The sequence below is a fragment of the Nilaparvata lugens genome, chromosome 12 (genome assembly GCF_014356525.2).
Source record: "Nilaparvata lugens isolate BPH chromosome 12, ASM1435652v1, whole genome shotgun sequence".
NCBI classification, from domain to species: domain Eukaryota; kingdom Metazoa; phylum Arthropoda; class Insecta; order Hemiptera; family Delphacidae; genus Nilaparvata; species Nilaparvata lugens.
This window is the reverse complement of record NC_052515.1, coordinates 11309475-11333527: the sequence shown is the minus strand read 5'-3', so window position 1 is coordinate 11333527 and position 24053 is coordinate 11309475. Positions and strand designations below refer to the sequence as shown.

The window sequence follows — 24053 nt, the reverse complement described above, 5'->3', positions numbered from 1 at the left end:
AATTATTAGATTAATCCTAATGAGCCTTCATTCCTTCAACAATTTATTCTTGAAATGAACTTTTATGTTATTTATCCTCCATAAAAGAATTTTAAAACTATAGACCCATATTATAATCAATTTATTCAATTCTCAAATGAAACGCCTAGTTTCAAATATTTACTTTTATTTGCAGTTTTTATAAAAATGTAGGTGGAGGAAAAATGTTGCGTATATCACGAGTGAAAAATGTTTTTTCTCCCTCAGAAAAATTGTTGCCCTCGGCTTCGCCTCGGGCTTCAAACTTTTCCCTCGGGGAGAAAAAACAGTACTTTTCACTCTAGATATACAAATAACTATTTTTCTCTTCAATGTTTGATCCATTACGAGCTGCTTGTTAAATAATCACTTTTGAATAATTAATTACGACATAGCAGTCAGGTATTTATAAAGATAAAAGCGCTACACTAATGTAAGTAGAAGCTAATAGCTTTTATTTATATAAATACCTGACTTCTATGTCATAATCAATTGTTCAAAAGTAACTATTTTCCCCATTTACACAAGAACTTTCCATTAGAAAGTTTGTTCACTATTGTTATTCTGCAAATGATAAGTTGATTTTTAGTTATTCATTTTAGAATTAGATAAAAAGATTTCAGATCTCTGAACTGTTATGATATGTAAGGTGGCTTCTGATAAGAATTATTTGTTATTTTCCAATTATTCCTATCAACTTATAATTTCATACATACCTGTTGGACCTGCTGTGAGAAGAAAAAGTTGGAATTCTGGTCCACGAACATTTTCTGAAAACAAACAAAGAATAAACAATATAATAGACGAAAAATAGACAGAATCGAACAACACTATCAAGAATTGCACTAGATATTTGCATCAAGAAGTTTGATTCCTCTAGAACAGAACTGAGAATGGAAATAAATATATATATATATATATAAAAGTTGGAAGGCAGCATCAGGAAAATTCTACAACTCTTCAGGTAGAATGTTTTTTTCATGTGTGCTTTGAATCGCTTAAATATCATTAAGTTTATATAGCAAGAATAAAAAGTTGTGAATATCAAAGATAGAATCATTACAATTACAATTTGTTAGAGAATCATTAGTATAAAATTATGATAAATTAATGAGAATCATAATTTCAGACAACTGTTACTACTTCTTATCCTAAGAATAGCTAGGTATTTTTCCTATGAGTGAATACGTTACCATAGACTGAGGCCGTATGCAGTCACTCGGTTTAAACCATAGAGAAACAATAGCATAAGTAGATATCCCATGGCATAGGGCGTTTATGTCGCAACTTTTACTGTTATCTCAAGCCGATGGCCCACGTAGTTCTTTCCCGTGAAGCTTTATGACGCTGGCAGTCTCTCATATTGTGCCGTTCATATACTCTTACCCGGTCAAAACAGTAGAAATCAACAATAATCGGCTTGGGATAATAGTAAAAGTTGCGACATAAACGCCCTATACCATGGGATATCTACTTACGCTATTGTTTCTCTATGTTTTAAACGGAGAAATGTCAGCTGTTCGTTTGAACCTCGTATGGAACACATTATGATAAATGCAACCATATCTACAAGTAAACGTGGTTTAGCGAGCGTCGTAGTGTTAGCATATGGCCCTAAATCTGTTATGTTACAAAAAATATAATACCTGGTTGATTTATAAATTTTAAAAATTGAAAAAATATTAGAATTCAACTTACTCCAATTTGTGATGAGAAGAAAGCACCCTGTAATAATGAAGAAAATAACAAACAATTAATATCTATCAGTTATTGATAGTTTCAATCTGAATTGGTATTATTACATTAAAAGAATCTTAGGCTGCGTTTACACCAAAGTTATTAGTAACAAAATGTTAATAACTTAATCCTTATAGTTTCAATAAGATTGAACATAACATATCATACAGATGATGAACATATGTATTTGTCAAGTTCCGTTCAATCCAAAGACCTTAAAGATGCATAGACTCACATGCAGCGCTAGTGTCGTACTTGGAATTGAAATCGGCCATTGAGGGGGCAACCTATAAGATTATCACATACCAATGCCTTTGTAATCTATAGTATTACAAATATATAGATATAATATCTCGTGCTAAAATACCCCAATGGCGGCCTTCAATTTCAAGTAAGAGCTATCATTGGGAAGGCTTAGGCATTGTGGGTCTATATCTCTTTAAGGTCTTTGGTTCAATCTAATAGAATCTATAAGGATTAAGTTATTAACATTTTGTTAATAACTTTGGTGTAAACGCAGCTTTACATTGTAATTTTTGTAAAAGTTTAACATTATAGAATATAATATGCTGAATCAAATCTTGTGATTCATTTCTTGTCTTATTCAAGTGGCTTCCAATATTAATAGTGCCATAATCTATATTTCAATAATTATATATATCCATTAGTTATAATTATATAGTTTATACGTTTTGAACGATACATGAATCTGAGATAACTGTGTTGAAATTGAGTCGAATTATTTATGACTTGAGCTTGATGGCTTGTGCTATTCTGATATTGTGATATTGGCTTGTTCTGTAATTTCCTTGACATTGTAAATAAATGAATAAATAAACCTTTGCTGTATTTGATATGCTGAAATTGATATGTTCATTTGAATTGAGCAACTTCTATGTTGTTTTATGAAATCAAGAAATATAATTATTTTAAGTGATTAGGTTGAAAGCATGCTACTATCTGATAAATTTCTTACTTTACTGAGAAAAACTAATTTCCAATAGATCTCTTCGCATTATATGCGTTCAATAGTAAGCTATTCTTCAATCTTTAATGGTTGGAATTGTATTCTATTCTAATCACACAACTTTTCAGCTACAATCCAGTTCAAGTTGATTATAAATAGTAAAACATATTAATAGAGTATAAATTATTTTAAATCATTTGAATAAATACAAAAGAAGAGGAGGAAAATAAAAAGATGAAGGAGAAAGTACTAGAGAAAACGATTCTTGAAATGGAAGTACTGGTGAAAAATTAGAGGAGGAGATAATCTCTAAGTGAGATTTTCACATTTAAAAGTGAAAAAATTAAGGAGAAGTTACAGTTGATGCCATGGTTGTCATTTACTCACGTTTCTAGCGTAAAGCCTGGTACTCTGCAAAAAAATAATAAAGCAAATCATTAGATAAAAAGAAACAATTTATTAAAATATTGCAAAATAATTGTACACATTTTAAGCTAAATTGAATTTTCATTTTTCTGCCATTCTTCAAGTATTGTAACGAACTGTGTTGTAAAACATGATTCAAAGAACAAAATAAAAGATCAGTTTACAGGTCAAATCAAGTCTAGTAATGTGTAATTATCTGTCAAATTTTAGAAATTTGGTTGAAAAAGTAATAGAATACAGATATTTGATGAAGATTTATTAATTCGAATGTCATCAGTGTTTCAGAAAAATTCCATTGTTCAAATTCAAATTCAAATTCATTTATTTGCCATAAAATAATACAGATTGATAAAATAAATATTTTAACTTACAAAATGGCACTACCGGCAAAGAAAACTTGTGCGCCGGCAGTGAGTAGATAATGTGAGCACATAATGAATAATATTGATGGAAGATGGAACAAGGGCAATGAACATACTTGTTTCAGAGTAGAATAGTAATATTTTGAAATTGTCTGAAGAAATGAAAATGTAAAATTTTCAAAAAATTGAAAAAAAATTAAATGTGAAATGAAAAATTGAAATTTCTTACCCTGGCGAAGAATCCTGGATGCTGCTGGGCGTACTGTGGACATATAAAAATACAGAATTTGAATGAAAAAAATAATAGAAGCTGGAAGAAATGAATCTTATAATAGTGTTTAGAGTGAACTCATTGTATTAACTAGTTAGCCTAGTTGTTAAAATGATACACGTATCAATAATTAATAATCGGATAATAGTGTGAATAACTTCAGACAGCTAAATAATTATTACGTAAGAATTCTGTAGACAAAGATGTATAGACAATAGATCTCACTAGGAGTCAAATCTGCAAAACAGTAGAAACCAATCCGAAAAGTACCAATAATATTCTGATATCTCCCTTTTTACACTGTATAATATAACAATGATCTGATCTACTCCAATGTTGATACTGCATATGTATCAATACACCGATGCAACTCCGAACAGAAGATTGTAGAATAAATGAATAAGATGATAAAATAGAATTGTAGTACCCTTTTGAAATTAATAGAATATTTTATTATATTATTTGTTATTATTATTATATAATTTTTTTACTATAATTCTATTTTATAAATACAAGAAAGTAGTCCTGAATTTATACATTTTAAAGATAATAGAACTTTCTCAATTATCAACCATGAATAAGAGATTCTCATGAAGTTAATATCATAGAGAAACAATAGCAAGAGTAGATATCCCATGGTATAGGGCGTTTATGTTGCAACTTTTACTGTTATTTCAAGACGATAGTCCACATAATTCTTTCCCGTGAAGCTGTGTGGCGCTAGTAGTCTCTCATACTGTGCCGTTCATACACTCTCACACCAACAAAACAGTAAAAACCGACAGTAATCGATAATAATCGGCTTGAGATAACAGTAAAAGTTGCGACATAAACGCCCTATATCATGGGATATCTACTTACGCTATTGTTTATCTATGATAATATTCAACACAGATAAATTGTTAACAGACTGTATTTTTCAATAATAATCTAGCGAAAAAATTGAGGTTTCTTGAAAACTTTTTGAAGAGTCAGTTTCTGGAAAATAAGTTGAGCCTTTCCATGATAGGTTTTCAAAAACTCTATAGATTTAATGGTCAATTATATGCAATAAGTTTACTAGAAACGGGCCTTATTTATTTATTTATCAAGCAGAGAATAAAACCCAATCATCAAATGATTGCTCAATAAGATAAAAAGTGAATAAGTATATAGGTTATTGTATAATATGTATCGGTGTAGGAGAGAATACAGAATTGGAATTATTATTCTTTGAGAATATAAATATTGGAAATACGAAATTGGAATTATCATTATTTTAAAATAAAAATATAAATAATTTATGAGTTGATACTGGATGTGGACTTACAGAGAAGAGGGTGCTGCTCATCTGAGCGTTGTATTCGCCGTAATATCCAGTGCATGCCTGTAAAAATATTAAATAAAAATAAATATCTGTGAAGAAAAAAGTACTAAATTCACTAGTAATACATAATCTATTTTATGATAGAAGTTAGTAATGAATTCCAAAATTTATGTGTAAAAAGGTTTCATGCTGAAGAAGAAAACATAATACAGGACAAAAGAAACATTGAAAATTAATTATTATTATTATCATCATCAATTTTCTAATGATCTTTAATTTTAAAAAATTGTAATGTTTGTTCTATGTGGACAAAAGAAACATTGAAAATTGATTATTATTATCATCATCAATTTTCTAACGATATTTCATTTTACAAAATTGTAATGTTTGTTCTATGTGGACAAAATAAACATTGGAAATTAATTATTATTATTATTATTATCATCAATTTTCTAACGATCTTTCATTTTACAAAATTGTAATGTTTGTTCTATGTGGACAAAATAAACATTGGAAATTAATTATTACTATTATTATTATCAATTTTCTAACGATCTTTCATTTTACAAAATTGTAATGTTTGTTCTATGTGGACAAAATAAACATTGGAAATTAATTATTATTATTATTATTATTATTATTATTATTATTATTATCAATTTTCCAACGATCTTTCATTTTACAAAATTGTAATGTTTGTTCTATGTCATTTGCAGTAAAATTTTTCCGTTAAGAATATTTTGCTATCACTATCTCAATATGGAAATAATGTTTAATTGACGTTGAACAAATTAAAAATATTCAAAGAATATTCTCTAGATATTGGAGAATCAAATAGATTTATAAATTCTTACTTACCAACAAGTATTTACGGTAGTAGGCATCTTGGAAGCAGGTTCCCTGAATAGATGAAAATACGTGAATTAGTGAAGAAGTGAGCAATGCTACAAACTTGGATGATAGTGCAGAGATATTGGAATACAAAATAACGTGGTTAAGTGGTGGAGTGAATATTTTACCATCAAAACTTTGCCACACAGATAGTCATTTTTTTCAGATTTCATTGAACATAAATATTGTTGATAAAAACAATATAAAACTTGTAGTACCCTTTTTATTTAAAACATTTTAAAAACTTTAAAACATTTCAACAACTAGTTTCGACCTACTTATAAAAAGTTATATTGGTTTTATTAATTTGAGAGTAATTCAATTTTAATTTTCATATAAATAATTGTATTGATTTTATTTATTTCAATTTTAAAAGGTGTATGCAATCTTTCCATTCGAAAATATAATGTTATAAAATTGCTGAAGCCCTCACGGGTTCATCACATCATGTCTTGTTGAACTTCTATATGTAAGTTTTTTAATTTTTTATAAATTGTAGCCTATACTTACGAAGTTGCTTGAATAGTCGTAGCCCTGGCTGAAGACCTGAAAATTGAAAAGAAAATTGATTGATGAGAATTGAATATCATGGAAAATTTGAGAAAAGCATTGAAAGGACAAATTATAAATCCAAAGTCTCACGAATCGAAAATAGTTTTAGCCTAGAGGAATTGAAAAGAGATAAGCTGCAAGACATCTACTAGTAAACGACACATTTTGGTGTAAATCAACTTCATAATTGCGCGCCTAAAGCTTGAACCAACGATTTTGAAATGGCGTTCCATGGGAACATTTTGCACTAGTCACGTGATTGAACAATTTACCACTGGAATTAGAACAATTTACCACTTTTTCGTGTTCCCACACCGTGCCCTATGATATATTTCTCAATAGTAGATACATTTTTATGAAAAAAAAAACAGCAATATAAAAGGATACGCTATGCTATCATATAGTCTATGTCATAAAAGCTCGTACTGGAATTAGTCTGTGAGCCTTTCTATGTTTGTTTTGAGATGAATTAATTGAATATTATGAAAAATTTGAGAGAATCATTGACAGGACAAATTATAATTCAAAGTTTCACGAATCAAAACTAGTTTTAGCCTAGAGGAATTGAAAAAAAACTGAGAGACAAAGGTGAATAAGCTTTTAAATAGATAAAATATATTATAGTCATTTTTCACTTACACTGCTGTAGAAACCGGCTTGTTTGGAGGTGTCAACGGATTGAAGTTCGAAGCATCCACGGAAGAGGCTGCTCTGGTAGAGGGTGGAGCTGTAGTACTGCTGGACTGATTGGTATGACTAGAAAACACATATTCTCCATTCAATTTATTTATTCATCAAATTAAGTGATAAACATGACAAATACAATAATAGAAAATGTAGCCTTCCATATGATAAAACTGTTTGGTTAGGTTAGGTTGGGTTAGACCTAACCTAACACTCATCCTCAATATAGTTGGTGGACTGAAAATTGAATTTGTCAATCAATCAATCAATTTATTTGTATAAATAATTGATTGATTGAATTTGTCATTTTTCAATTTAATAATAGGCCTACTCATTTTTAGTGATGATGATAACCGTATTCTTGATCATTCCAAACTATCATTGATGCCCAATTGCTTGCAGTGTTATTGCTTGGAAATTGCTTGCAGTGATATTGCCATGAGGAGGCGGACTTGGCAAAGTATTAACACACTATTTTATTCCATGATTGAGATGACGTAAGAGATAACATGTTCCATGCTGTAAACTAAGGTTCCCACTGACTATATTACCAGTTTCATTATGAGAACAGCGTTGCCGATTATCAGCCTTGCCACTGCCTACTATAGAGGATAGCTGATACCAGTATATCTGACCAAATATTAACTGATCACTCTTGTTTAAAATTATAATGAGGAATTGTAATTTGTGAGTAGATGAGGAGAATTGACTGACCCTTGAGGCAGAGTAAGATGAGGAGGAAGAGCTCATTGATGATGATGAAGAAGATGACATGCTTTGTGTTCTGGCGTATGACGATGACGATGATGATTGTTGGAAGGCATTGTAGAAACCTCCGTAGTAGGCAAAGCTGGAGCTTCTGGTAGCCATGTACGACTGTTGGTTCAAAGCGGCGTACTGCTGGAACGAGCATGATGAGCTCACCCTCTGAAAAACAAATCAAAACGTTCTCCAACATCAATAAAAAAAGGAGTGATCCGTGGTCTACTGGATAGAGTGCTTGCGTAGCAGCATAAAGATCCCAGGTTCAAATCCAGCTCATGACCAAAAGTTTTTGAACTGGGCTCATGTCATACAAAATTCCAATATTAATAAAAGACCTCAGTGAGATCCATAACGTTCAAATATGTACAATTATTATTATGTAGTGATCCGTGGTCTAGTGGATAGAGTGCTTGCGTAGCAGCATAGAGATCCCAGGTTCAAACCCCGCTCAACACCAAAAGTTTTTGACCAGGTCACTCCCGTGCCATTGGACGGGCACGATTAACAGTCGGTCCCAGCTGAAGTATGACAGTCATAAGGCCCATTGACAGCTTCAATGATAATTCAGGCGAGGTGGAACTTCCGTAAGAGATTCCCCACCAATAAAAACCATACGAATATTATTATTAATGATATTGAAAAAATAATCTCTTCAATCACTACCTCCGTAAACTACCTCTGAAGCACTACCGTACCTCCGCAAACAGAGGTAAACTACAAGTGTGTTGAACTACCTCTGTTTACGGAGGTAGTTTATGGAGGTACGGTAGTGCTTCAATGGATAACAGATGACAGATTATCGATCATAGATTATCCCAACATAGACAAATTTACAATGAAGGCTTGAAATTGATAGCTTTCTTGTCAGAAATCTATTTAAAAGATTGTAGATAATAGATTAGAGATCATAGATTTTCTCCTACATGGCCAAATTGCCAATGACGGCTTGAAATTGATAATTTTCTTGTCAGAGATTAAATAAAATACATGGAAAATATCGCTCAATATTATAATTTACATGACATAAATTGGATGAAATACTTCTTAAAATCATAATAATTTCAGGAGCATGATGTGCTAACTCTCTAGAGATCAAATTAAAACGTTCTCAAACATTATTCTCACCTCAGGAATTGGATACATGGAAAATAACGCTAAGTATGATAATTTTCATGACAGAAATTGGATGGGATGCAGGGAAAATATCGAGGAATGTACGGTATTGAGGCTTGAATAATAATTCAGGCGAGGTGGAACTTCTGTCAGGGACTCCCCACCAACAAAAACCATATTATTAATGATATTGAAAAATTTCAGGAATGAAATTTCCTGAAAAATTTCAGAAAAATATTGAGGAATGTTTGACGTATCAACACGATGAGCATTAACTCATCTGAACATCAAGTAAAGAACGTTTTCCAACTTAATTTCTCTTTTAGAGACTGAATAAAATACAACAAAATATCTTGTAGATTAGAATTGGTGGCTATGTATGATTGCTATAATGACCACTCATTAATTTTCATTTCACAGTGAATGTTACACTGAAATTATAAAACTTCAATTCATTCATTGCTGAATCATCAATAAGTTATAAGAGCAGTGAAAGTGATATTGTCTGCACAAATTGAATTTACATTTGTTTGAAAGGCTTCTTTATTTTTAGCCGTCCTCATTTTGAAATTATCAAGTATGATTGACATTATCAATATATATTTTTTTAATTATACTAGTTAATTTTGAATCAAACCAATTAATGTGCTGAATACTCACGTTGAGGAGAAGATGTCTGAAGAACTGAAAAGAAAAGAAAAATCAGTTAGTAAACATGTTTGAGAATAATGCAAATATACAATCTCTTACTCAATATATTTGACAATTTCTTAGTCTTTTTCATTCAATAAATATACAATCAATGAATAATTGAATAGAAGATGGTCTGAGGGCGATAAAAGAGTTTCATCACTTTTCAAAAGCTTGAAAGAACGTTTGTATTGAATAAATCTGAATTCCCACACAGTGAACGTGACTATCTCAGTGAAAATATAATTCCTATGAGCTCTAATGGGGCTATTCTCACTCAGCCCGACCGTATGAATATTGCCATTAGAACTAATATTCTGAATAATTATTATTATAACCATTATCTGAATAATATTCTCACTGTATTTTAAGCAAGCGGCGTTTAATGTTATAGGTTTCAACTTCAGTAGTACAAGGAGATTAGAAAATGCTTCTTCATTTTCAGCAAATATATCACAATGATTCGTCCAATGATATACTACAATCTCTCAATATATTAATAATATATCAATTGCTGATATATATAATCGGCAATATATTACTGCCTCAATAATTTAATTTATTTATTTAGCGTATGGCAGTATACACAACACATTTATGATCACAAAATTCGAAAAAAGAAAACAATAGAAAATTCATATATAAAACGAATGAAAATATCTTAGTTACTTTTGACCTGGAAATTAGAGGCATGCTTCCAGGGTATTTAAGTAGGCTATTGATGCTGGTTTAGCCACCAGGAAATCTTTATGTGTATTAATAATTTAATACAATATACTGATAATAAACAGAAGATACAACTGGTTCTCAACCAATCTTGCATCACTTTAAAATTGAAAACCTGATAGCATAGATTTAAGTCTGTCTATTCTTGTCTGGGCTAGTAGTTATTTATCCTGGTAATAAAGGCCTAACATATACTGTAAGTTATAAAATTATTTAATTTTTGGGAGACTGATCGGCAGGTTTTGTAAAAACTGGCTGCCACCTAAATCTATATGTCTATCCGAAGTTGAAAGAGTAGCAGTTATCCTGATAATGTACCATATACTGCGACGTTTTAAGATATGGAAGAATTTGATTTTCACGGATAATTAAGACATTTTTAAACAATTTTATAAACTTACCAATGAGGTTGCGACTGGGTTAGATCTGAAGTATCCGGAAAGGGTTCTTGAAATAGCAGTTTCGTCCCAGGATTGCTTTAAAAATAATGATGTAAAAAGTTGAAAAATTATTTTTAAGAATGGCGGAAGAGAATGATGAGTTTTAAAATGGGTATAGCAGGAGAAACTATTTTACAGGAGGAGGATGAGGATGAGGATGAGGATGAGGAGGAGGAGGAGGAGAAGGAGGAGGTGGAGAAGGAGGAGGAGGAGTAGGGGGAAGAGGAGAAGGAGGAGGAGGAGAGGGAGGAATGAGGAGGAAGAACAAGAAGATTAAATAGAGGCAGAAAAATTCATAATAATATTGAAAGTTGAATACGAGCTGTTAGGCTACTTGTTATACCTACTTTCAAGGAGGAAATAAAATTAATTCATTAACTTTTCTTGAATGGAAGCTTAAGCTGTGAATTAACCAAGATCACTCTTGATCAACTGAAAAGAATTCAAAAATAATGAAGAAAGAATAATATTACAGTATTCATTCTATTGAGCCATTATAGATTAAAAATTCAAAAGTTGTAATAATTATTGTAAAATATGTATATATCATCGAAACTGCCAACATTTGAACGATTGAATAATTGTTACAATAAAAATATTCTGTATCTTAAATTTCCAATTGATTATTTGGCACTTGTTGTTCTCACTAATTTATTTATTTACTCAATAGTTACTATAACTTAGATCTAGGTACTTATCTTGTTATTTGTAAGTATCAAAAGTCGAGGTTCTACTTACAACACCACAGAAATTCTGAAAAAAATGAAAGAGGAATATCATTAGAATTACAAATTTTAACAAGAATAAACTTTCCAAATAGATGTAATTTTTATATATTCTACTCTGATGGAATTGCTCTTAGAGAGAAAATTGAGAAACCTAGAGGTGAAGAGGAAATAAAGAGATATACATGAATATTTCTTTATTTAACTAAGAATTATAACTTAGTATAGTTTCTAGTGTTATCTCTTGGAATCAATATCAATTTCAATAATCGTGTCAAAAAATAATGAAACAGACATTCCCAGCTGTTGTTTATCCATAAAATAACATTGTAGTAACCTTTTTTGAAAAGTTTTCAATATAAAATGACAAATTAAACTAATAGTTTTAAAAACTTTTTAAAAAGGGTACTATATTGTTATTTTATAGATGAAAATTAGTAGCCCTGAATACATACATTTCAAGAAGATATTCCGAGTTGTAATTTTTTAACCTCTGATTCTTGTATTGGGGTGAAGTAGACAAATCATCAGAGTAATTTAAAATTTTATATATTTAATAGTATTTCTCTTGTATTATTTTTAGATGTTATTATAATTATTGTGTATGTTTTTGAGAAATAAATTTGAATTTGATAAAAATGAATTAAATTATCAGAGAGATTTGGTACATTAGTTATTTCCAGTAAAATTCTAAGATAAAAGAGAGCATGGAATCTGTCTCTCTAAATGAGTTCTCAATGACAAAAAATTATTTCAAAGTATGTTAAAATTTATACTAACCATGATATAACTCCTGTAAGCCTTGTGCTGGAAGAAAGCGTTCTGTGAACAGAAAAATAAATACAAAATTAGAAAACGAATAAAAATTTTAAATTTTATAAACCATGAATTGGATCAATATGTATGGATTCACTCATATGTAACGCAGATTTTCAAATTTCTTGTTCTAATCTATTATCAAGTATTCCAATAGCAAAAAATAGCTCCTTATGGAAAGATCTGTTGTTCTTCTTATCTATGGATTTTAATCGATAAACATTATCTATATAATAAGAAAACAAAGATATTGTCAAATTTCACAGAAAATTTATTAAAAACTTTAAAACAGAACCATGGTTTCACGTAGTTAACCAACGCATCATCAGCTGTACTCAGTATTTTCTGTGAAATTTGACAATATCTTTGTTTTCTTATTATGGAGAGATTTCACATCACCATCAATTCTACTAATTTTATTATCTATATAAGACAAGAATTCAATAAAACTGAAAAATTTGTAATGTGAAATTCTCAGTTCAATATTATCATCAAAATTTTATATTTGTTTGCTTTTACAATGTGAATTTGTGTTTGAAAATAGTTTTCTTGATTTTAAACATTATAAAATAAAAGCTCAGGAAGTTAAAGTGCAAATTTCTAGTGAGAAAACATAAAGATCCGAATACATAACCTATAAACTTGAGTGTTTATAGGAAATGACATTGGGAAATACGGCGAGGCAGAACATCCAAATGGATTTCTCTGCCGATAAAGCCATACGAATAAATGAATAAATAAAACTGAATACCGGCTACCATCTTTTTTATAAAAAGAATTCAATTTTAAGAGAGAGGAAAATTATATCCTCCAAATTATGAATAACACATTTAGACTGTAATAAATTAATGAATACCAATGAAATATTGAGGGAATGTTTTACCTCACTTGAAACAAAAATAGTTATAATAGTTTATTCCACCCCAGCACAGATTGAATGCATGAAGTAGCCTACAGGCTATTTTATTCCAAAGAAATGTTCTAAAATTTTAAGCGAACTTATATTGGTTTTATGGTGTGAATAGATTGATAATTAATTATTCAATTATTAATTTTACTCACGATTCCACACTGTGACCAAGTCTGCATGTTGGAGAATGAAGAGAACTGGAATCACAAATAAAACTTATGGAACATCATATTAAAATATAAGGAAAAAATATCAACTTACTAAATTGTAAACCTCGTCCAATTTCATTGAATATGTTCTAGTGAATTGATGAATTATTTCATAATTAAAGTGTAATACTTCTAAGGAACTTCCAATTCCTGGCAGGAAAAAAATAGAAATTCATAATGTAATATCTATTATTCATCTCATCAGATAGAAAAAACGAAATTGGTAATTATTCATCCAACATTATAAAACTGTGCACATATCAAGTGGTGTGACTGTTAGAGAAATCATCGAACGACTAAACTAAAAGCTTAATTTTTAAGAATATTGGCAAAATCAGGTAATACTATTCGATGGAAAAAGAAAAAAAAACTGTTATAATAGAATGAAATTCACATTGCTTCAATTATTTGAAAACTAGTATAAAACGAACGTGGAGAATTATTGAAAGAGGACAACAAAGCCAAAAACTGTCAGTCTCCTAAATTTTTATTAATATTATAAATTATTAAATAATAAATTGATATTACAAAATACTTGAGACTACTTTATCAATAGAAGATTCCAAAAGAATAATTGTGACGTATTAAAATAATGAGAGCGTTAAAACACTCTAAATCTGTGAATATTATTGAATGGTTTTCAATATTAGTTATGTTAATCGTAGTTTTTCAAATCCTTTTCAATATAGAAGATTCCAAAAGAATAATTGACGTATTAAAAGAATGAGAGCTCCAACACTCTAAATTTGTGAATATTAGTGAATGGTTTTCAATATAATGTTAATCGTAAAACTATATGAAAATATCAATAATGATTGAATGAACAATGGAAATTCAAATATTATTGAATTATAAGTAATTGATCTGGTTTTATTAAACCTCATTAAAATGAATTAATAACTAGCAATGATAATAATGATAAGTGATAATTGAGAATACATACACGGGAAGCAGCACTCCACATCTCTGTGGATTGTGTGTAGGACAAAAGAGAGGTCTGTTGAAGAAGAAAACAATCATTAATCAATTTTAATTATTATTACACATTCATTAATCTACCGGGTGTCCCACAAAGAGGTTTACACGTTCAATTTTATACTGCGAGCCCATTCTTGCACAGTTTTTTTTTAAATTTCACACAGTTTACAAAGTAGGTTCTGAAAATATTCTGGGAAAATTCCAGCTCCCTAACCTTCGTAGAAACAAAATGGCGGCAAATTTAAAAATTTTACCAATTCGCTTACTACTTTCATGAGTTATTATCTCATTTGTTTACTAAGTTGCAGTAGTTGACCGAGCGAAGTAAGGTCTAAGATTCAAGTCGACGGTTTGGTATTTCTCTTAATGTTTGAATGTTTAAATGTTTATATGTTGCGCATTTACGGCGAAACGCGGTAATAGATTTTCATGAAATTTGACAGGTATGTTCCTTTTTTAATTGCGCGTCGACGTATATACAAGGTTTTTGGAAATTTTGCATTTCAAGGATAATATAAAAGGAAAAAGGAGCCTCTTTCATACGCCAATATTAGAGTAAAAATTAGACTATAGAATTATTCATCATAAATCAGCTGACAAGTGATTACACAGATGTGTGGAGAAGCCATTTCCATAAGGTCTATAGTTTCAATCAGGTACTTGTGGATGAGAATACTGCGTGAGGTCTACTGTTCACAGAACTACTAGTATTGCCTCATTTGATGGTATCAAGCAATCTTGCAACAAGATGGTGCTCCACCTCATTTCGCAAACCATATTAACCAATTATTATTACTAAATGACAAACTTCATGGCCGTTGGGTTGGTCGTGGAAGTGATTTTTGAGATTGGCCACCAGATCACCAGATTCAACTATTTGCGACTTATTTTTATGGGGTTACTTGAAGGAGAAAGTTTATGCCTATAAATTCAATAATGATGTGGAACTAAAGCAAACAATAGAAGAGGAACTTCTCCTGATACCGCAGAGTTTCTTTGTAAGAGCTTACGAATCATTTCTTGAGCGCTGTTATCAGTGTGTTGCTGTGGATGGGTTTCAATTTCAATAATTTTGGACTTTTAAGGTTTTTTATTAGGCCTTGTTTTAGTTGTTTCATAAAAAAGTTATATTGCCCTAAAGTGAAACAATAAAAATATTTTATAAAACCAAAAACACCTTTTTATGTTTTTAAAGTATCGTTTTCCAATATGCAGCCATTTTGTTTATAAGGTTAGGGATTTGAAATTTTCCCAGAATATTTTTAGAACCTACTTTGTAAACTGTGTAAAATTTGAAAAAGTTCTGTGCATGAATGGGCACGTAATATAAAATCAAACGTGTAAACCTCTCCGTGGGACACCTGGTATCTATATAAGTAATATTTCGAAATTCATTATAGTTATCGTTCAATCAGGTTAAAACTATTATTTAGCTATTTGTGGTTTCAATGCTCAAAGCAAAAGTACAAGTAAAATATTACTTAGATTACAATCACTGAAAAATCCTTTGTGCAAGGATTGAGGTTAATCAGTTCAAATAAATTTCTTCGTTTCTGGGATATAATGTCTGTGATAGGTAGATGGATACATGATATATTATCCATATAATATATTATAGAATAATTCTATATAATTATTATATTATAGCTAAATTATTTACTCTATTCATTTATACATTGATAGATGCAATATCATTCTCAACGATGAATGATTGGGAAATGAATAAAGCCCAAAACTGGATAGAATACAGTCTATTTCCCACTTTGTCTCTCATAATATCCGGATAATATCTCAACATTTAGAAACGTTGGCTTTTAAAATTGAATAAAAAATTGGTATATGTACTGCAGTACCTATAAAATTATGAGAAATTGATGTTATCAGAGATATATTGTGATGAATACAAAAAATTTAATACTTGAGTATAGAAAAATGAATAAAGGAATTAAAAAGAAACAGCAGTACAAAAATGATATATATTTTGGTAAATGAGTTAATAGGATGTAGGAAGTGGACATTTTTACAATAAATAAACTTGAAAAATATAGTAATACTTACAGCGAAGCTGGATTTGTAGATGTAACCCTGTGTGAGGCAAAGAAAAAACACATAAAAAATTAGATAACTGGCATTTGTAAAGTGAAACAACAATAATCAATTTTAAAACTTCATTACTGTATTTGTAAATGTTAGTATACTCGTGTAAGAGTAACATAATAATATAAGAGTCACTAAAATATAACTTATTCAAATAATGAATAATTCTTGTAGAAATTTTAGGAAGTCATACAATAAGTGTTTTGAGTTTGTACTATAATAATTCATGATTAAAATAATGTGATAGTAGGCTTCCTATAGTTTCATACTATAGATTTACGAAGTGGCAACTTTAAAACAGCCATCTTTGAAGAAATAATTCAAATCTCATGACAGGTTTTATACTTTCTTCGGTGAGAATTGTCTGAGAATATTCTTGCTGGTCATGATTTAATTATCAACTATTATTATTAAAAGTTTTCCCGATTCTCTGTAACATTGTCAAGGCGATTTTTGATGATATTATAATGTTAAATAATATCATGGAATATTATGAAATAATATTATCATATCATGAAATAATATTATGATAAATGATATCATAATTATTGGATAATTTTACACGGTTAAATGCATATTTTTCAACATTTGAAGACTCATTGATGTAAAATTGGAGTCGATCATTGTACAAAATACATGACAATGTTTGGACGAATTGATGCAAGATTAAAGACAAGATTCAGGAGAAACTATTGAAAGAATGGATGTGAATTTATTAAGAAACACGTTGAAAAAGTTGTAAAACTTACGCGTCTGGCAAAGTTCCTGACGAGCTGTAATGAAAAAAAAATTGAAATTGAAGATATAGTGAAACAAGAAAAGTTCACAAGTTCAAACAAAAACTGTATAAAGATTAATAACACAAAAAATGAAAGTCAAATATCAAACATCTTTCCTAAATAGTAATGGCAAATTGAATTAAGAAATATACATATTTATATAATTACGTATTGTAGTAATATTCATTCCTGAAACTAATCGAAACTATTTATTCTTATGAAGTGCACTTTAAGTTTTGTTTGAATCTCATTTTTACTCTGTAACATTGTCAACTCTAATGGCAATGAATTTATAAAAGAAATGGGATTCTGGAGCTCTTTCACCATAGGCATCTATATCTCTGGGTTCTATAATCTCTATGTCACAATGTGTATTCCTTAACCTTGACGTTGACATTGAGATGAAAAATTGAGAAAAAATTTGAAAATATTGGTGTATTTCTGATAGAAAAACAATGTGTATTCTATTTCGTTCATTTCTCTATACCGTTATTCGTTCTAAAAGTAGTTTCAAAACTGAGCCTTGACGTTGACATTGAGATAAAAAATTGAGAAGAATTTTGAAAATATTGTTGTATTTTTGGTAGAAAAAGTTTGAATTTCTTGATACTCACTCCGACAAAAGCACCCTTGTTCGATGAGAAGGCAGAGCAAACTCTAGAGAATTCGGCACCTTGGAAGCTTGAGAAGCTCATACCGGTGGCACACTGAAAAACGAAAAATAATTATAAAAATGGTATCTATTATATTTAAAATATTGAAAATATATCCATTCATAACACAACTCTGAAGCTGGATTTAGACCAAAGTTATTAATTAACAAAATGTTAATAACTTAATCCTTATAAATTCTATTAGATTGAACATAACTTCAAGTTTCGTTCAATCAAATAGAATCTATAAGGATTAAGTAATTAACATTTTGTTAATAACTTTGGTGTAGACGCAGCTTAAGGTACGAAAATTAAAAATGGAGTTCACCAGAAAGATTGAAACATAGCTACAATTCACAGTTGAGGAATTTATTTAATATTTTCTTCTGTAGGCTATTTGATTGATTGATATAACAGGTTAAATGATTAATATAATATAATGGGTGATCAATATTGTTCGAATGAATGATGAATTTTGATTGAAATGAATGAATACTTACACTCAAGTAGCTCTTAAACAGGGAGTTGCTTTGGAACATGCTGGTCTGGAAAATGAAAAGATAAATATAAGGAATGGATGAAGGAATCATTATAATAAGTAAATAATTACATCTCTTAACAGATCTGTTAGATATATTGTAATTTTACGTTCGAGTAAAGCAATTGAAAAAAAAATTGTCAATATCAAAGCTTTCTATCAATAATTATGAAATCAAGATGCATCACTGAAAAGATGACTTGCAGATTGATATAATTGTAAAAATATCAAATATTCACTCACTTACAGTGAGTAATCTTTATTTTTAAAATTAGGAAAATATGGTATAAAATTAATTTAATTTATTCTCATAATTTATTCTGTAATTACAGTGGACAAAATACAAGTTTGAACCATTGTATTGCACAAATTCATACATCGAAAATTATTGTTCATATAAAAAAAATGTGGAAAATAATAAAAAGTGGGAAAATAATAGAGTAGGATAATTTATTGATAAAAATACTTACCAAGGTGCTTTGAACGTTGAAGTTGCTGGTCCAGAGCTGAAACAAGTCCAAAGAAAGATTATTAAAATACAATAATTTTGGAAAAAGTTTCCAGAATTATCAATATTCAATTTGGAAGTTATAAGTATTAGTGAATGTAAACGACACAGTGAGAATATAAGTTCATGACTTCCAATAGAACTATTCCAACTCAGCCGGGAGAAGCTAGTATGAATAGTCACATAAGAGCTCATGTGAATTATATTTAGAAGCTAGTATGAATAGTCACATAAGAACTCATGTGAATTATATTTAGAAGCTAGTATGAATAGTCACATAAGAACTCATGCAAATTATATTTAGAAGCTAGTATGAATAGTCACATAAGAACTCATGTGAATTATATTTAGAAGCTAGTATGAATAGTCACATAAGAACTCATGCAAATTATATTTAGAAGCTAGTATGAATAGTCACATAAGAACTCATGTGAATTATATTTAGAAGCTAGTATGAATAGTCACATAAGAACTCATGCAAATTATATTTTTACTGTAGCAGATATGTTCACTGATACTAATGTGGGAAATTCAGCTTGATTTGTGAAAAAGCAATGTTTTTTAACCACTTGATAATTCTTAGTAAAACAAAAACACTTTGTGATTATTATTGTTATATTCTTATATAACTTTAAAGTGAAAAAACACTCACATTCATTGGTGTGGCGACGCGTTTCGTGCTGGTGTTTCACCAGCCAAACAGAGACTAAGCCAAACAGAGACTAAAGTATTCAAGTACTTTGAGTATTTAGAACTTTGTGATTCATATTTGTGGAATTTTTTATTTAGGTTGGGTTATTTTGTTACTCATGCCAGGTTTGAGTCTGCTAACTCTAGCTAACTCTGTTAAAACGGCGGCCATATTTGTTTATAACCCTAATTTTTCAAACTAACCTCTTCTCCTCACTCAAATTTTTTGTTGTTGAGTAAATTATCCGCTTGGAGCACTATTGCAGTTAGCTTATAGCAAGGTCTATAAATACAGGTCATGACACAATCCCGTGATGCATTGAAAAATCGCCATTTTATGGAGTTCTAGTTCGCAACTTTCAAATTTATCAGCTGTTGTCATTATAGATTGAGCAACATGATGTGTTATTTTGTTATATTTTTCAAGGGATATTGCTTGGCTTTGAATTGTAAAATAAATTCTTCCGACAGAATAAACAAATTTAGATTCCAACTAGGAACTGAATTGTTGATTTTTAGATTTACTGTAATTGATTGGGAGGTTTAACTGTTTTTGAGGTTAGCCTTCTGTCCCAATGCCTTATGAATCATAACAAGTTACAAGAATAATAACAATATTTTTAATAATAAAAAAATGAATTATTGAACCATTTATTATTGAAATTTCATTACAGTATTAAAAAATCGAAAACCTGAATTCACATATTATCTGAACCAGAATATTGTTTTTAAAAAGCATAATGCATGATTTTGTTAAGAGCAGATTGGAATTTCAAATGTACTGCTATAAAGACCCCACATAATGGCCGCTCCATAAGGAGCATGAGTGCCATGACCTGTATTTATAGACCTTGGCTTATAGCAGTTGATTTTAGATGGGGCGTTCACAAACCAGAGTTAGCAAAAAGCACTTTAGCTGGCTGGAACAACATTGTGAATGGTTATTTGTATTTGTTGATTTGTTATTGTTAGGTTGGGTTATGTTACTTACGCTGCTGTAAGATGAGATGTCATCACAAGACATGGCCTGGAAGACGTTGTTGAAGAAAGGAATAGTTCTGAGTTTTGGGTAGTAGTCGAGGCTGGCCTGATAGGAAGAGGCAGAGGCTGACATGGCGGCGCTAGATGAAGCTGAAGAGGCAGCCATTGACGAAGCGGAGCTCTTTGACAAAACACAAAATGTAAAAAACAGTGAGCAAAGTAGGCTGGAAATCAGATTAAATCGCATCAAATGAACAAAATTGGATAGAGTTTTTTGTCGCATTCGCACTATTGTTCAATGCAGCAATATATTTAACTCAAAACATACATCAAAATGTACATGTATGCGTCTTTCATTATTTATTATTTTTAACAAAACAATAAAATAAATACAAATTCTGAAAAGATGAAAAGTGCCAGAGTGGGGATAGCTGCTTTGCCATCGCTCACCTTCATTTGCCTTTGCTCCAATTTTTGTCAAGCAAAGGCGAGTGACCAGCCGAGCATCCACAAATGACCACATTGCAGTGTGGATGACAAGACCAACATGGCCAAGCTTACCAGCTTGGCGTAAGCTTGACCAGCGACTTGGCAAGCCACTGGGCGGAAGTGAGGGAGGACTAGGCATAAGAAAGCTTAAAGAAAATATGCCAAAGATTGGATAATAGAATGTGTGCAAACTTTGAAGTAAATTCAACAAATAATATTATTATTATATAATTCAACAAATGTTGAAAAACCTTTTCAGAATTGATTAAATATACAAACATTTAAGATAATTTCACAAATTGTAATTGAACTTAACAGGGGATTGAAGAAAATCAAATGAAATATACAACACTGTAGAGAGTTTAGTAAATATTAAATAAACTAGACAGGAAATCAAAGAAACCACATAAAAATTGAAAAACGAAAAAGAAGATGAATAAAGACCAAAAATCAATGGGTATATTCAGAAGGATCTGGATATTCTGTCGCCTTCAAGATAATCCTTAAAAATAATCCCCAGAAGGATCTGAATATTCTGTCTCCTTCAAGATAATCCTCAAAAATAATCCCCAGAAGGATCTGAATATTCTGACCCATGTGTGGTAGTCGCGTGGGATGTTCAAAACACCCCAGTGTTGTAAATTTCATTCATTTTCGATGTGGTGGTTAGCTAGCTAGCTCTTTGTGCCAGTACCTTCAAACTAGATATTGCTTAGTAGGACTAACCAACTTTTATAATATTTTGTTGATTTGTTTGATTATACAGCTATGTCGAACTCAACAGGGATGTCCACAACACCCCAGGCAAGTACTTACGTATGTCAAAGTAGCATACTAAAAAATCAGCTGTCAGGTGGACTTTCATAACTGAAAGTAACAAAGTATTTTCCCCGACCTTTCTCTGATTTTAACTCGGGCTGACCTGTTGCCTGTATGTCTTGAAGGAGGTTAGCTTTTGATGTTAGCATTTTTGATACACCATCCCCAACAGCCATATTAGCCGTTTTCACACTGATATCTCGCCAACACGACATACAGACAGAATTTACTCTGATGGACAGTATAAGAGGAGGCTGTGGTTTATAACTACGCGGGGTCTACTGCTCACACAACTACTATATAGTACTAGTTCAGTTTAGATTAGCAATGTCTATCAGTTTAAAATTAATTTAGTTTGTGTCCAACTGGTTCTTATATTTGTTCGATTGTTTGAGTGAAACTACTCACGAATTTGGAGGAGGATGCGGCAGCGTAGTTTGAGGCTCCACTGGCCATACTAGCTCCATAAGCCGAACTGCCATAAGCGGCACCATAAGCAGCTTCAGCAGCACCATAACCAGCGCCAGCGACACCATAACCAGCGCCAGTGGCAGCACCATAAGCAGCTCCTGCAGCTTGAGCAGATTGACCAACATAACCACTGGTGGCACCTGCAGCATAATCCTGTTGATGCAAATTCAGAAAAATAAATTTAAAATTTGAATTGATTAAATTCTCCGCAATGGTATCTTACGTCACATGGACGGGAAGGGGCCTTTTGCAGGCGAGAATGATGTTTCTAGTCGAGGCGTTAGCCGAGACTAGAATTCCATTCGAGCACTGCAAAAGCCATCCATGTCCAAGTAGCATACACTAGTTTTTGTACTGATAATCTGAAGAAGAATAATTGAGAAATAGAAAACATTACCAGCTTGTGCTGAAGTTACTACACACATTCTATAAACATAACCTAGTTTACAAATTCAGAATCAGGAATTTTGTGGAAGTTGACAAAACTTCCACCTGGAGCGCTGAAGGTTGTTTTTTGTAGCAGTTTTGCTGTTCCTATTTCGGAACTAGGAAACATACTCGACTGTAAAGAAAACATATGGTTTCATTACAGTAGAATATGCTGTAACGGCTAGAAAATTGAAATTTCAGTTTAAAAATATAATCTATTTCTAAAATCCACATGTTTAATTTAATACTTTGGTTGATTTTTTACTCTTAGAGGGAACTGATACTGTGCAAACGGAATTTTAGGTTAAACCAAAAAAAAAAATCCAGATTTGGTTTAAGCTTCAGCTTGAACTTACACTGTGCAAACGGCCCTTAGAGAACAACATAATATCCAAATATTTCAAAGTTATACAGAACTCTTTTAAAATACCAGCATAGCCCACGAAATTCTTATAGATTTTTTCTAGTCTGTAAGAATCTCGTAGGCTTCAATAAAGAACTTTTTTTATTTCAATAAAATTGTTGTAGCTCTATATATGAAGAAGTGAATATATTATAAGAAGTATAATAGTGTATAGAGCGAGAGTGACAACGAAATGCGTAATTGCGATATAATGACTGAATGCAGAACTTTGGCTCTGCAAACACCGAGTTTGGCTTGGACATCTACATTCGGGAGCGGGAGACACTAGGCAACATTATTTTTCATCTCTGGATCATTCTGATGGTGTGTGATTTATGTCAAAATGAAAATGGACAAAGTATATTATAGTTCAAAGTTACTTACGTATTCTGCAGATTCATAGCTGGATGATGATGATGATTCCTGCTGACTTGCGCTCTGAGAAAACAAAACAATAATAAATTATGAAAAAAATGAAATTTCAATTCGTTGATCAAATAATAGTAGGCCTACATTTTCATGGTGGATATTGTAGTCACACTCACTTTCAACTGTCAGTAAAAAACATTAGTAACATCAATGTTTCCCATCAAACATATTCTGAAAGTTT

At 30.8% G+C, this 24053-nt stretch overlaps 1 protein-coding gene across 1 annotated transcript in view; it reads right to left on the bottom strand.

The window, feature by feature from the left end:
- LOC111054078 (uncharacterized serine-rich protein C215.13) overlaps positions 1-24053 on the bottom strand; it is a 32122-nt gene that overhangs the window by 5185 nt on the left and 2884 nt on the right. The window contains exons 3-25 of the mRNA XM_039438889.1: positions 23828-23881; positions 22549-22764; positions 20843-21013; positions 19124-19159; positions 18616-18660; positions 18077-18169; positions 17433-17456; positions 16645-16671; positions 14552-14605; positions 13552-13596; positions 12454-12495; positions 11687-11701; positions 10910-10984; positions 9753-9776; positions 7929-8141; positions 7170-7286; positions 6489-6524; positions 5946-5987; positions 5091-5147; positions 3740-3772; positions 3110-3133; positions 1717-1743; positions 735-788 (exon numbers count right to left, since the gene is read on the bottom strand). Coding sequence (XP_039294823.1) covers positions 735-788; positions 1717-1743; positions 3110-3133; positions 3740-3772; positions 5091-5147; positions 5946-5987; positions 6489-6524; positions 7170-7286; positions 7929-8141; positions 9753-9776; positions 10910-10984; positions 11687-11701; positions 12454-12495; positions 13552-13596; positions 14552-14605; positions 16645-16671; positions 17433-17456; positions 18077-18169; positions 18616-18660; positions 19124-19159; positions 20843-21013; positions 22549-22764; positions 23828-23881 — 1524 coding nt within the window. The remainder of the gene's footprint in view (positions 1-734; positions 789-1716; positions 1744-3109; positions 3134-3739; positions 3773-5090; positions 5148-5945; positions 5988-6488; positions 6525-7169; positions 7287-7928; positions 8142-9752; positions 9777-10909; positions 10985-11686; positions 11702-12453; positions 12496-13551; positions 13597-14551; positions 14606-16644; positions 16672-17432; positions 17457-18076; positions 18170-18615; positions 18661-19123; positions 19160-20842; positions 21014-22548; positions 22765-23827; positions 23882-24053) is intronic.